At 44.1% G+C, this 14,520-nt stretch overlaps 1 protein-coding gene across 8 annotated transcripts in view; it reads left to right on the plus strand.

Annotated features, from left to right (window-relative positions):
• Positions 1-14,520, plus strand: part of MAD1L1 (mitotic arrest deficient 1 like 1) — a 349,235-nt gene that overhangs the window by 98,134 nt on the left and 236,581 nt on the right. For 7 of the 8 annotated variants that reach the window (XR_010466404.1, XR_010466405.1, XM_065031475.1 and 4 more), the window contains exon 12: positions 1,837-1,981. Coding sequence is in view for 5 of the 8 variants with exons in the window: in XM_065031475.1 (XP_064887547.1) it covers positions 1,837-1,981 (145 nt within the window). In the remaining 3 variants the exon portion in view is untranslated. Of the gene's footprint in view, positions 1-1,836; positions 1,982-9,379; positions 9,495-14,520 lie in introns of those variants that run through there. The other variant, XM_065031479.1, reaches the window with a different exon arrangement.

Genomic DNA, 14,520 nt, shown 5'->3' on the forward strand with positions numbered 1-14,520 from the left:
CTGCTTTTGTAATTTTTTGAAGGAGATCATTAAAATGTATCTTACGGCTTCAGTATTCGCTCTCTGCCGTCATTGTTCTCAGTCTTTCAAAGAACATTCTGGAAAATAAAGTTTTATCATTAAGATTACATTAAAGTGGATTACAGAAGGGAAGAGCGAAACATGAAGAGTCTCAACAGCTCAGAACAGAAAGATGTTGGCATCTCATTCACTGGGCTGTGGAACAGGGAACATTAATAGGCTGATAAACAGAAATTACTTTCTCTCTTTAAGGCTTAAAAGGTTTACTTTGAACTCCCAGAGATTTTAAAAAATGCCAGTTCTCCAGGCTTATGTTGAATGCAGAACTTTGGGCCCATTTTATATATATTTGTAACGCTTGTTTTGAGCAAGAAATCACTTGTGAGAAGCTGTAGGTGTCATCAGTGTGGAAGAAGAGTGTCCATGGCTGACTCGAGTGGCATTTGCTGCTGGGCTCCTGCTTTCAAACCCATTTTTGTGTCCATAAGAAATAGAACTACTTTTTTTCCTTGATTTTTCTTTCTTATACAGACAGTTCATGTTGTATTTGCTGCGGTTTCTACAAGAATTATCACTCTGTCCTAAGAGAGGGAGAAAGGATCTCAGTAATTTGCTTTGGCTCAGTATGGAGAGTTGTAAGGAAGTTGAGTTTTGTGCTTTGTATAGCGAGGAAACCTGCGGCTCCATTTCTGTGCTCTCCATGAGAGGTGGATCTCAAATATTGTTCATTATTTCAAGAAGGAAAACCAGCACGTATCTTCTTTTCTTTGTGAGTGTCGACTCAGTCCACCCAGCACTTATAGACATAGGTCACAATATTGGGAGATTAGGAAAATAAAGGTTTCTCCATTGTCCAATCAACATGTTTTGAAATAATCAAATGCAAGATTCTGGGTGGGTTTTAGTATTTAATCTTACATTTGCATATTTTTTTCCTGTTCTGCCTCTAATCAGGACTAAGTGTCTTTGATAGAGCATATAATATTTGCAGTAAGGTTTCTGTAATGTGATTTAATTTGATAGAACGCGGCTGATGAGGATTTTGTATAAAAAGAGAATATCGTTAAACAAACTCTAATGAATCTTAAGACAGGAGCTGAAGTCGTCTGCTCTCCCCATCTGTGCTGCCCTGTGTTGAAGGGTGACATGTTGTAAACCGGGTAGACTGGCACGTGTGCGTGGCTGTAAAGCCCGTCTTAGCACAAGCTTAGCAAAGTCTGTCTTAGTCCAAGCCCCTTGGAGAGGGGAATACCAGTTTAATTTTATCTCGCGTTTCACAGGACTCAACCTGCTATTTTCCATCTTTGGATATTGGCTTCTAGGAGATTTTTTGATACAGATTTATTTTGTAGAATCCAACAAGTCTCCATCCTGTGGAACTCTCACATTGTTTAATAAGAAGGTGGCGAGTGTTTCTGCTCTATATCCGTGAGAGTGAATTTGAGATGTTTGCTGAGGTTGGGATGGGGAAGGGACCATCCATTGTCACGCCGGCGTCGCTTCGTGTTCCATCACCGCAGATGCTGCTCTTGGGCACAGGTTCCACTGGTTGATTTTGAAATCGATATGCGATTATTTAAATGCTTTGTCTATGGGAGGCTCCATGATTTTGGTTATCTTGTGCCGAACAAGGCTGCCACTGGGGTGGTTCTCGCATCTTTTGATGAGAAGACCCGACAATGGGGCTGCGGCTCCTTGGTTTGCAGTGGTGCCACTGTAGGGTGAAATGGCTCCAGCCCAGTGTCCTGGTATCGTGGTGACCCTTCTCCTCTCAGGTTTTTCTGATCTGACCAAGGTCTCTATTATGTTTCTTAGTGCCCGGATGCTGGAGAAGGCTCGGCAGCAGCTACAGGAGGAAATCCTGCGGGTTCAGAGCCAGCTCTTGGATGAGAAGAAGAAACGTGAGCAGCACGAAGCGCTGGTCAGACGGCTGCAGAAACGTGTCCTGCTGCTCACCAAGGTGAGTTTCTAGATAATGGTTGGAAAACCTGTGTCTTTATTTTCCTCCAGGTGTAGTCCTTGCTATATCTTCTTTGTTCGCCTCCATAACTGTCACTACCAAGTCTTTGCTCAGCAGGTGTTACAGGATGCACGGGACTTCTCTTTAGGGCTGTGTTACAATAAAAGTACTAGTAGGCTTTGCTGGTGTTCCCCCAATCTGGGCTCGTGCCGTGTGGGTGATACGTGACTTCACCTCAGGCCTGGCGTTTGTGTGAGGGCAGAGAATCGGGTCGTGTTGTCGCTGGAGTGCTTGGAGCCACTGAAGGGAATTTGTAATGGATTTGGCTGCACCGCCTCCTTTCCTAAAGAGAACGAAATGACGGCACCTCGTCAACTGTTCCTGTGGAAAAACAATTTACAGAGAGTAAGAGATTCGCCTTCCTCTTATGCTGAAAGTCTGTGCGAATGTAATGGCAGGCACTAGACCAGTAAATTGAAAATACATTTTAAGATTCTTTCTATAGGACATATCAAAGAAGTCTGCATTATCCTATATCAGGTATGCTCGCGCGCTGAAATTCTATACATTAATTTTGAAGTCTGTAGGGCATTGAAAACTTCATATGAAATTCTGAGTGTGCTCTTTCCCCAGAGGGAATAATAATAATTCTCTCTAGTCAGAATGATAGTTACTTCACTTTCCAAGAATACCGAACCTCACTCGTCTGAGCAATCTCCCTGGCGTTAGAAAGCTGCTCACGTAAGTCAGCGGCTGCGTGTGCGTAAGGTCAGACCCAGGTAGAGCACGTGAGAGGGACCCGGGGACGTCACCGTGCGCGGGGGAACGGCGCTGAGATAGAAGCGTCTGAGCAAGAGGGGAAGGAGCTGTTCTGTTCCTTGTGCTTTGAGCTTTAATTTTGAATGTCACCTAAGCGTTTTCCTGGGTTTTAATTGTGCTGCACCCAGTTCTGTGTAATTCTGTGTCATTGTTGAGCCAAAGAAGCTGCAATATGGGGTGCGGTAAGCAGGGCTTATTGAAGCATGAAGCAACCGCTTCACAAGAGGATATATCAGATCTTCTGGCTGCAGGATTTGATGCCAGGGGGAGTCACATTAAGTGAGAAGAGAGAAATGACGGCAGTTCCTTCTGCTTCACGCTGAGGCAGACACTGCGGTCGCGGTGGATGGACCAGTCCCTCTCCATGGAAACAGAGCAGACATCTCTTGTCAGTGTTTCTCACAGCCCAGCAGCAGACAGCCCTCCGTCCTCTCCTGCTTTGCTGCTGCCATGGCTGGCTGTGACACAGGTGGATACCGAACCTGATAAAAGTCCTTCCTTTACCACGTTCTCAGCTGTCAGCATTGCAGCGCACCGCTCAGCCCTGAAGGAAGCTTCTCAGGTGGTTGCTAAAATATTCCCTTTATTAACTTATTTCCAAGTCCTCAGCAGAAACACATTTCGTTGTAGAACACAAAATATCATTAGTTTTCTTTAAGCACTGGACAAAAAGACAACAGTACTTTGTCATATAATGGATTGTACCCTAATTTATATCAAAAGACAGAGCCCTTGCTTTGTTTACTACCCTGCTTATCCTTCCCCTGGAGAGGAGTAGAGGAAAAGTTGGAAATGTCCTTCAGACCACGGCAAATGAACTTGTGTTATAACAGTGGAAGTTTTCAGCGTGCTGAATGATTCCTCAGCTGACCTGTTCTGAAGGATGCTGGGGGTCCTTCGTGGATAAGTACACACATTATGGCACTTGGGCAATCTACCCATGGCTCTGTTTCTTCTGCTGGTTGCTCTTCTCATGCAAAATCAGAAGAAGGAATTTCATTTAATTAAAAAAGTGCGATATTGTGATTTCAAATGAGATTGAGCAAATATATTTCCTATTCAAAATAGTTATTTAACATTGAAAGCATATCACCTAGAATGGTATTTAATCATCTAATTAGTGGCGTCAGTAGTACAGTGTGTTTCTATGTAATCTAAGAATGGAAAAGATGAGCTCACTCTATTGAATCCTTGTCTCGTTAAATAGGACTGTGAAAATCTAATTTGGGGGACACTATTGTATATATGATTGACTTGCCATTGCTTTTGATAGCGTGATTTTTGCATTTGTGTATATTTGACCCTCTAGTAGGGCAGCGACTCCGTTCCTGTATGCTGAGCAAATAAGGATAGAAAGGCATCGGCCGTGTTTAACCGCGCAAGTTTAATGCAGTAACAGCCATCCTTTCCTTGGGCTCAAATCGTAACCTGGAAATCCCAGGTCTCAAACAGGTTTTGAAAGATTAATAGAAAATGGTAAGCTGTTTTTCATTTGATAACAGCGGTATCTAATATTTCAGTAGCAATCATACTCTCCTCAGGAGGTATTTGCTTTGCCAGTCTGGTTCCTTCTCAGCTTACTTTTATGGCTATTGAATTATTTTCCTCAGGATCAAGCAATACTTTCTGCCTTTCCCAGATTGCCTGTCTCGCTTGTTCGGTCTTTTTCATTTTCTACCTGCTGCAGTCTCTGCCTTTCTTGGCTGCTCTCATATTTCCATCGCAGTGCATTTAACTTCTCCCTCCATCAATCGCTCCCTCGCCTCATTTACTTCTTTTGGGCTTTCTTGACCTCACTTGGGCGTTTCCAGTGGGTTCACTCTTTGGAATGGGCACAACTGTCCGTGTAGGATCTGTGGGTGAGTCACAACAAATCTCTTTGAAGAGCAGCGTTCTCTGATCTCTGACATACCAGCGGAGTGGTCCAGCCCCACCGTTCCACCTCTGACATGGGCCGCTGTAGGAGTGGTGTCCTCATTAGTCCTGTTGACAAACTGCTGTTTAGAACATGCTATTTGATTGCTTTCCCCCATACATCCTTGTAAATCAGGGCAGTAAGTTTTCTGATCTGCATGTTTTCAGTGAAATGTGAGACTAGATTTGGACATCCTCGAGTTTTTCAGACATTGGTGGCTTGAAGGTGTCTCCTGGAGCATCTCTCTATCCACTCGATGTGATGAAAAAGAAATCGAAGGGATTCGCTCACTTTGCTAGGAATCCACTTGACTGCATTTGCTGTCTGTTGTGCTGTCTTTTTGCTTTGACTTCGTTTAGAGTTTTACGGAAATCCTTTATCTGGGCTTTATTACCCGAGGTAGTTCCGATACAGGAGTAGTGGGAGGTGTCTGAAATGCTGGGGAAAGACCTGCTCCATCTCTGCCCTTTCTCCTGTTTGATTTACTGCTCTATTGGCTTTGAATGCCATGTTTACCTGCACAGTTTTGTATTTGACTTCTGTGTTGTCCTTCAGCTTGTATTTCTATTTTTCTGAGAGCATTGCATACTACCCCTGGTCTTTGTTTATGAAGCAAGCTTATGTAAAGCAGCCAATTCTACTGAATCGTGAAAATGTGAATCTCATAGGAAATTTATTTGGCATGTAGGTCTCCCAAATAAAAACCCTTTCTGAACATCCTTACCCGAATGCAAGCAGCTGATTGAGTCAGTGCTTAATGGAAAGCAAGCTCTGGTCTTTTTGTTTCAGGAGGCACAAATGTACCTTGTGCAAAAGAAGTGAAGTTGGAGAAAAGCAAAAAAGGCACGCTGAAGAGCTCCCAAAGCCTTCTGATGTGGAGGGCCGAAGGCTGGGGTATTTCGGTCTTCATAGAGTTTTCACCTCCACCTCACCTGATGTGATTTTGCCTGGTCGAGATCAGCCCTTGTCTGTATTGGTTGTTTAGCTACTGTTGGGTTCGCACCTTCCAGACTCTTCTCCTGCGCGTGTGCGGTTCAGTGGCTCTTTAAAACAGTTGTTTCTTCTCTGCACAGAGCTGGTGGATGGATATAGTGACACGAAGCTGCGGGGTGAGTAGGAGCAGCCTGGAGCACACGCGGTGGCTTTGAGCCGCGTTCGCTTGCTGCGTGTGCGTGGGCCTTGACGGGAAGCTCTTGCCTATTTGCATACCCGAAATCTCAAAATGTGAAGCACAATTTCATTTAGTTCTTGTAACTTATCCCAAATGAGTCCAATTTGCTTCTCAAATTGTAGACTTGGTGAGTATACGCTGTCCTAATTGCATCCCTTGGTCTTGTATAAGGCATAACGCAGCAAATGAATTAATCTCATTGTACTGGGTGTTGTTGTTTCTCTGTGTTTATTTCCCGTCTGTGCGTTTGTCTGCTTCGGGTTCTCCGCTGCCCACAGAAAAGCCTGAAAAACTCCAGTTTGTTTTCTGAGTGATCTGATAGGAAATCTGTTTCTATTGAGACATAATTTAGGCCATCACCATAAAAGCCGGAGATGAAACAAGTATTGATTAACCAACTCCAGCTGACTGTTTGTGCCACATGTTCCTGGAGATATCTCTGCAAGAGTCGGTGCGAAGTGTGTGAGTGACTCCTGGAGCTGGGAATGGCAGAGATGCATCAGAATTGGGACTGGGTAATTAAACTGTTCATTAAGCATGGCAGATGCAGAGTTCATGACTTGATTTGCCATCTGCTTTGTTTTGTAATCAGTAAAGATTTAAAAGAATGCTGACGGTTTCTCTGTCATATTGCATCCTGCATTATGTTTTTCTTAGGAGGGAGATGATTTTAAAGCACAAGGAAGGATCTTAAAGTTCTGGAAATTCAGCGTAGAAGGTGAATTAACCCTTTTCCTGGCAGATGTGAAAAAAATTAGCTTTAAATATAGCAATGAGTAGCAATCAAAGCAGCCGTGCTGGCAAACAGCTGCCTGGCAGCAGACAGTCTTTGGGCTGTCCCAGCCTGTGCTGTGTGTCCAGGCAGCACAGCCGGCTTTGGGGCAGAACCGAGCTGCTCCTCTGTGTTATGAGTGCTATCAAATGCTCTTCCCTGGCTGCTGTGATACGATGCTTCTGCCTTCCTTCGATCCATCTCATGACTCCATGTCTGTCATTTAAACAGCACCATTTCTCATGTACCACCAGCTGTGTGCAGGATTGTTAACCGCTGTCAGCCTGACCCTTGCCAATCCTTTCCCTCCGCTCACCGTGTCTCCCCTTCACAGATTTTTATAAACCCATAGAAGTTATCTTTCTTTTTATGCCTGCAAATAAACACATTTTAAAGCACTTCCACTGCTCTCTCTTCTGTAATTCAGTGAGGCAAGTTCTGTCAGGTAAGGAGCACTTAGATCACCCTGTGAGTGTGAGAAGAGGGGAGACAAGGCAATCTGTGTTTGAAAGAGACTCAACAACCCTTTAGGTCGAGCTCAGTTCCCTTTAACTTCAATTTGATTATATTAATCAGTTAAATAATTTCAGAGAAAAGGCGATTGGTAGTTACGGGCAGAGGAGGATGATAGCAAGGGAAGAGAAAAGATCATTAACTGCTGTGGGACGGAGAGAAAGAGGTAATTGCTGCCTGTGGAGCACGAGGGGCTGGAACAGGTCTCTGCTGAATTGTAATTTCTAGTATCCAGTAACATAATGAATTTTAATTCCCAGACTCTGCTTGTAGGGTGCCTTTCCTAAAGGATGAGGACTAACAGGCCAGAGATGAGGTAGAAATGAGAGCGGTGAGGCCCGGGAACAGGCTGCCCAGAGCAGCTGTGGATGCCCCATCCCTGGAAGGGTTCAAGGTCGGGTTGGACGGGGCTTGGAACAACCTGGTCTGGTGGAGAATGATCTGGGGGTGGAACGAGATGATCTTTAAGGTCCCTTCCAACCCAAACCATTCCATAATTCTATATAAAACACTTCTCCCCTCCGTTAGCTGCTGTTATATTGATCCTGAGTTCAGCCTGATGCGGGACAGCCATTGGGCTTTGTGTTGGTGGTTTCCACAGGAGTGCCTGGGTGACTGGATAAAGTGACGTTCTGTGAGGAGAAGGTGGGATCCGGGGGTTGGATGACGGCTGCTTTAGACATTGTTGGGGTTGGGGAACCATCCCGTTTTGTGTTTGCTTCTGCCGGTCTCTGACAGGCCTGTGTCTTGTGAGGTGGAGGTGCTTCAGGGAAAGAGAGTTCTGGCAGGATTTCTTTTAACATCAGGGTTTTTTGCCCTTACATCACCCACATTTGTTGTGATTTTTCTCTTAATATCGTCTTCCATTTACTTACTGTGTTATGTTTTAGTCCTGATCCACCTAATCACCTTCTAGACCTCCCAAACGTCGCAGCGTTGGAGGTGCTTTGCTGCACCACTCTTTGCCTGCAATGGATGCTCCATAAGGAGATTCTGCAAACATTTGTTCTGCCAACAGGTTTTTCTGTCTGTTGTAGGTTTTTTTTAATGTCTCTCACTGGTCTACTTCACCTTTCTTAATCATCTTGCTGTCTGCGTTGTAAGAACCTTTAAACCATGTAACAGCTTTCTAGGATATATTGACCTGATTTCAATATCTCTAGACCTCAGAGTCTGAGAGTGATTTTCTTCTGTCCTTTGTCAGTATCTAATTTATCTGCTTTTTCTTAATATTTAGCTTGTACCAGAGTGATCTGTCTCTAGTTTTCATGGAAGTTTCTATGCAAAATATGAAATAACAAATACAGGTTTTATCAGCCTCATCACGGTCTTGATGATGTTACAGAAGTCACTGGGCTCTGCAGCTCTAGAAACAGAGCAGTGTTGGTGGCTTCGCCCGCCTTTCTTATGATCCAGACATAACATTTAATGAGGTGGTTTTACCCACGCTGCCCTTTCTGGAGGGTGCTGATCAGAATCCCACCATACTCTAGCGGCAATTTTTGCAGACATTTGTGCAATGACGGAATAACTTTGTGCCAATTTATGCTCGATGCTTAGTTATATTCATTGCAAGATGTTTGCACGCTTGACATTTTAAAATATTGTGTTTGGGATGTGTTATTTATTTTGAGACCTTTATTAAGCAACCTCAGTCTAAGGGTTTAATTGTTACTGATAGCTAAGAGTATAATTACGTCAGTAAAATATCAGGACTATATTAAGCAAATGGAAATTGTCTTCCAGGTTAAAGTGAGTACAAGTCATTCTCCTTTGAAACAGGCTGTTCCACGAGGCCCACTAATGTCGTTTGCTGATATAATTGCGGAACCTCTCAATAAAGAATGAATAAGGAGAGCTGAAGTCGGTGTGTGTGGCCAAGAGGCTCTCTGTGGTAATTTGGACGCTGTGGCAGGATGCAAACCCCCCTCTCCCCCCTCCCTCCTTCATCATGGGAGGAGTAGACATATCTCCCTCTCTCTGCTGTTTGAGGCCAACGGCTTCTTTTGTTTGGCCCCAGAGCCCCCGGCCAGGGCCGTTAGGAGAAGGGAGGCCGAGGCGCCAGGGGTGCCCGGGGCCAGTGTGGGGGGTGTTTGGAGGCTTCAGGGGCTCCCACAGCCAGGGTGGGGGTGCAGAGAAGCTTCTGGAATGCCCAGTCAGATCTGATCAGCCAATCAAAAGCGGGACTCTGTCGAGACTCCGCCCATTGTCGCGGGTCTCTCAGAGCACGAGCGAGATGCTGCCGGCAAGAGCCCCGGGGATGGCGGCTCCGCCTGCCTTGCTGCCACGGCTGTGAGTAAAATAACCCTCGCAGGATTGCCAGGTATTTACTTTCCGTGCACCTATGCACGCGTAACTTAACGTGCTCAATATGAGTGCGTATAAATTATTTCCTCGCACAATCGCGACTGTATTTTTCCTCCCGTGCTTCCACGTGTAATATTCCGTGCACATTTGCACGTGTATTAACCCTCGCGGGATTGCGAGTGTATTATAAATTTACCCTCGCGGAATCGCGAGTGTACGCTTTCCGTACTCACTACAAGTACGTGTATCTCTTCAAAACAATCCCACAGCGTGTACAGGCAAGTGTGTGCTCCTCCCGGGCTCAGGGCCGGCTCCGGCATTGTTTTGGTGAAGCCATGAGCATGCACTCTCTGGACCGCCTGTTGTATTAGTTGCTGCCCCTTCATAATTTTCCTCAACTGATATCCGAACCTGTATTTAAGTCACTTTTGGAGTGCTAAAACCCTGTTTCTCACCGGTTTAATAAAAGTTGTTTTGGACCCTGTTGTCCCTTAAACTAACCTCGGGTGCCACCGTGACAGACGCGGTGCACTAAGGCCGTTTGGAAGGAGGGAGTATCTTTAAACCAGAAAATACTAATGTTTCTCGAGTTAGATTTGCAGATTTCTGAAAGACAGGAGAAATCCGTGTTTTCTGGCTCAGATCAGTGCTGCTTTGCTTGTGCTGGGTTGTCTTTGCCGTTAGTTCCCTCACTTTACCTGCTTTGCTCACAGGTTTGCTACTCACTCTTCTTTACTCAGTGAAGAAAACAGCAGAGTTGAATTGACCCGTGGGCCTCGCTTCCCCTTCCCTTTTGGGAGCATGAAAGAGCACATAAAAATTATCTCAGCAATTTTTTGGGGAATCAATTCTATATAATGCTTTGTGTTGCTTTTTTTATGTATCCGGTAAACCTGGTAGTGATAAAAATATGGCATTCGTTACTATCTTTGTATCTGATACTTTTGAGGTGGTGGCACAGGGACAGCTCTGTATTCTTTTTGATGTTATGTCTGACATAATTTCTATTTAGGCATTTTTCTGACAATTCAGAATATGCAGCGAAGTTAAAGTTCCGTGTTATTTTATGAGGTATTTTTGAAGTGCTACAGGAATGCGATCTTTTGTCCCAGAATCCTGACTGGATTCTGCTTTGTCCCACCTCCACTAGATATTAATGCTCAACGCTAAGAGGTTAGATTATGAAAATTAGAAATATACCCATAAAAGAATTTATTTGACCTTCAGTTCTCATATTTCTCTGAGAGAAAGGGCTGTAGGACTTCTAAAGGTAAAATACTCAATAAAAAGAAATTAGGTTAATCCAATGTTATGGCTGAGAATTTAAACTCACCCGGGTCAGGTAATTCAAAGTTACGGTTCCCTTGATGCGTGTGCTGTAACATTTATTCCTTAGCTCCTCAGCCCTGAATTATGAAGGATGGTCGAGCGGTTATGGCAGAAAAAGCAAGTGGGAAGATGGATGTGGGGAGTGAGGGAGTTGGTGATACGGGAAGTTGGGCAGAACAAACCCCACTGATGCTCCTCGCCAGCACGGGACAGGCGACCATAAGAGGTGGCTGAACATGGGCTTCCAAGGACAGGGAAGGGATTTCGGATTTCTGAACAGCAGTCTAAAATAGCAGCTAGGATAAGCTGCACAAAAAGGATGGGTTTTTGCATTTCTTTGTTCCTCAAATACTTACGGTTCGAAGGCATTAATATCTGTGCCTCTTAGAGCGGTGGTATTGCCGCAAGAGCCGTGGCTTTGAATCTCTGACTTGCCTCTGTTTTAATTCTAAGTCATAAAACTGGATTAACTGGGTTTGCTCCAAGTTGAATTGCAGTGGCTTTTTTTTAAAGGGTAGGAGAGAGAGAGATAATTAAGTAATTGCACAGTAGCTTATTTCAACATGTGATGTGAGCCTCTGGTGAGAACAGCTGCACTGCTCAGGCACCAGTCACTCAGAGCATCCTCCGAAACGAAGACCCAGAATCTTTACGAAACTGAAGCCGTGTTGGATTGCTCCTGGCGCAGTAGCACGCAGCACTAACCACTTTGTTCGGTGCACATTCACAACATCTCAGCTCAAGCCTTGCTTCAATTGACGAATATATTGGCAGTCAAATGTGGTTTTTTGAAGCGTTGTGGAAATGGTCTTGACCCCTGATTTGTTGCACTGAGGAGAAATGACCTGTTCCCTGTTTTATGAGCACTTTTGCTTAGGTGGTATTTCAGATAGAGACAACATTATTTAATAGAAACTATCGCTGATTTGAAGAACTGGTCTGGTTTCAGTTAATGAATTCTAATTGATGTCATGGGATCATGTTACAACTTTCTCAATATACAGGACATCTGCTATTTTTTTAGTTAGTTTTTTGATGCTGTGTAGGACGTCTGGACCAGGCGCTGTGAACAACCATCAACCGTAAACTTTCCTGTTCAGGTGGAAGCAATTTGGGACTGGGAGAAGCGAGGCTTCATTTTCTATCCCTATGAATTGCTTTTCTGCAGTTGTTTGAGAAGGTTTGTGCCGATCTGGCGATCTGCAAACGTCTGGAGGGGGCTACTATGTAAACAGTGCTTTCAGTTCTACGGATAAGGAAACACTTTCTGCCTTCAAAGAATTAACTTTCTGTTGATTAAATTCTACCTTTGGAGACCAACTTTCCAGGTTGACCTTTCTGTTCTATTAATTACAAAAGACGAGAAGCTGTGCTTGTTTTGTCAGGGGGAAATGCCATTTGCAAAGCTGACCTTGCCCAGGAGTGTTGTTGCGTTATCCCTCTGTGAGGGCCACCACAACTGAATGGCAAGAAAAAAACACAGAAAGAAAAAAGGCAATTTCAGGAAATATAATGAAATCAAAACAAAATGCCTTTTATCCCTCTCCAGCGTCAAGATGTTTATTAAGATAGCGTAAGGAAGAGTTTGGTGCTGGGGGAAAAGCTCCTTGTGAACCAATCTAGGTTGTTTGCTGAAAATAAAACCCACCGTGCAAGAGAATTTTTGACCTTTTGCGTTAATTGAACACGAACAAGCGGCAATACTTACTCCAGTGACATCGCTCCCACTCCCTGCTTGAACCTGCTGCAGTCCTCACCATCACCTTTATCCCCTCGTACTTGTTCTATGGGCTGGGGTCGCCTCTGTCCCCACCGCGCTCCCAGGGAGCGGTTTGTCCTACCCCTGGTTCACTCTGCAATCCTTTGAGTAAATCTCAGCTCTTCCATTCACTTCTAGCAAAATACCAAAGCAACTCATCTGTTTGTTTTCCCCCTTTCCCTCCCAATTTAAAGCCACAAAACTATAATATCTCCAAATAATCATCTGTGACACTGAGCAAAAAAGTGCTGCTTAGTTCATCGGTGTTTTCTTCTTTGAGCTTGTGAGCTACAGCAAGAGATGCTGAGTGTCTGATTCTGCTCGTCCCTGGGGTGTAACTGTCACACAGGCATGATGGTGAGTTGTTCACAATGGAGCATCTTTGTCATGCTTTAAATGAAATATTTTCAACCAAAGAAATGATGAAAAAAAACTCAAGAAAACTATTTAACCCACCCCTTTTATGCTAGCCAATGTGTTTCTTATGTAATATCTATGCACATAAGTTTGTCATGCATGGTGTTGACCCCAGGGTGTGTTTGTAGCCCTTGCATTCCAATATTAACTTGTTACTTGCATAAAAGGGAAGGGAAAAGAAAACTGCCGAAGCCCTTGCAAAGATCCCAGATAGGATGCTGAACAGCTGCACCCAGCAGCCGGGTTTTTAGTTTAACTCTCTAGAGGTATATGCAAGCTGAAGGATGTGAAACATATGTTCTAAATCTGATGTTTTCCTTCAGATAACACAAGTAATTAAGAAACACAGTGGAATGTGTGGACCTTCCCTGCTTCATTTGCCTCCCTGCGAGTTCTGAGGTTCGTTCTCAAGATCCTTCTCTTGCAGCGGTTGCCGCATCCTCTGCATCTTGAGTCACGATCTCTGTTGGAGTTCGCTCCCTAACACTGGGGACAATTTGGCCCCTGTGAGGAGCCAGCTGGATCTGACTCCTCTGCATCTGTCTTCTCCCCAAAATATCCTCACTTTCTGAGGAGGTCTTTTCACATCTCACCTAGCTGGGATGGCTTTGAGGGTTTCTTTGTCAGTGTCTGCTATTTCTCCCTCTGCACAAGTAGCTGGTTTTGTGTGTGTGTTTTGTTTTTTGGGTTTTTCATTTTGCCTGATTAGTTTTCTGATAGGTGGAGCAGGCATGTGGAGTTGTTCCTCCTCATCACCCAGCAGTTACGCAGGCTTAGCTTTAAAATCAGACCACTCCGCTGAAGGATCTGGATCTCTAAAGGAACTGCAGCCAGAACATCCAAGTACACATTTCCAGTTGAATTAGCAGTAGCAGCAGATGACAGACTTATTGCTGACCCTGGCCCGGAAGGCCTGGGCTCATACTTGGTTTGCTTTATGGAGAATTCACAGTATTTTGGATGGTTTTCTGCTGACAGATCCTACAAGCTGTTCCTCCTCTCTTGTGGTTCTGGGCATGCCTCCCTGCAAATAAATGGATACCCAAGGATCTGCATCAAAAGTTTTGATTTGTAATTAACTTTTAATATGCTAAACAGAATGCTAATAAAATTACATGTAAATTAGAGAGTTCGCACACAAACGCAACCTAAGAAAACTGGTATCTTCTTGTTTTGCTGCATTGTCAAGATGTAACAAGCAAGATTCCTGCTGTCCCCTGGGAGAGCTTTGGGACTTACGGGATTTATTCATCCAGACCAATCAGTTCTTTTTCCTTGTGAATTTTTCCCCAAGAAGCAGTGATAAGAAACTCTGGAGAGAGGAATATCCTTGTTACATTGGCTGTCCTTCCTTTTTTTTTTTTTGTCTCGGGACTTGGTCTGGAGTTAAACGCTTTATAAATATCTGAATATTAATGCTTAGTAGACTTATGAGAGCTGTTAACAACTAATGAAGGTTAAATGCTATCTATTTTGGGAACCTGAGTGACACTGTCGCTCATATTTTAGCAGTACTTGGTATTTAGGGTTGTATTTT

This window comes from Columba livia, chromosome 15 (assembly GCF_036013475.1).
Source record: "Columba livia isolate bColLiv1 breed racing homer chromosome 15, bColLiv1.pat.W.v2, whole genome shotgun sequence".
Classification (NCBI taxonomy): Eukaryota; Metazoa; Chordata; class Aves; order Columbiformes; family Columbidae; genus Columba; species Columba livia.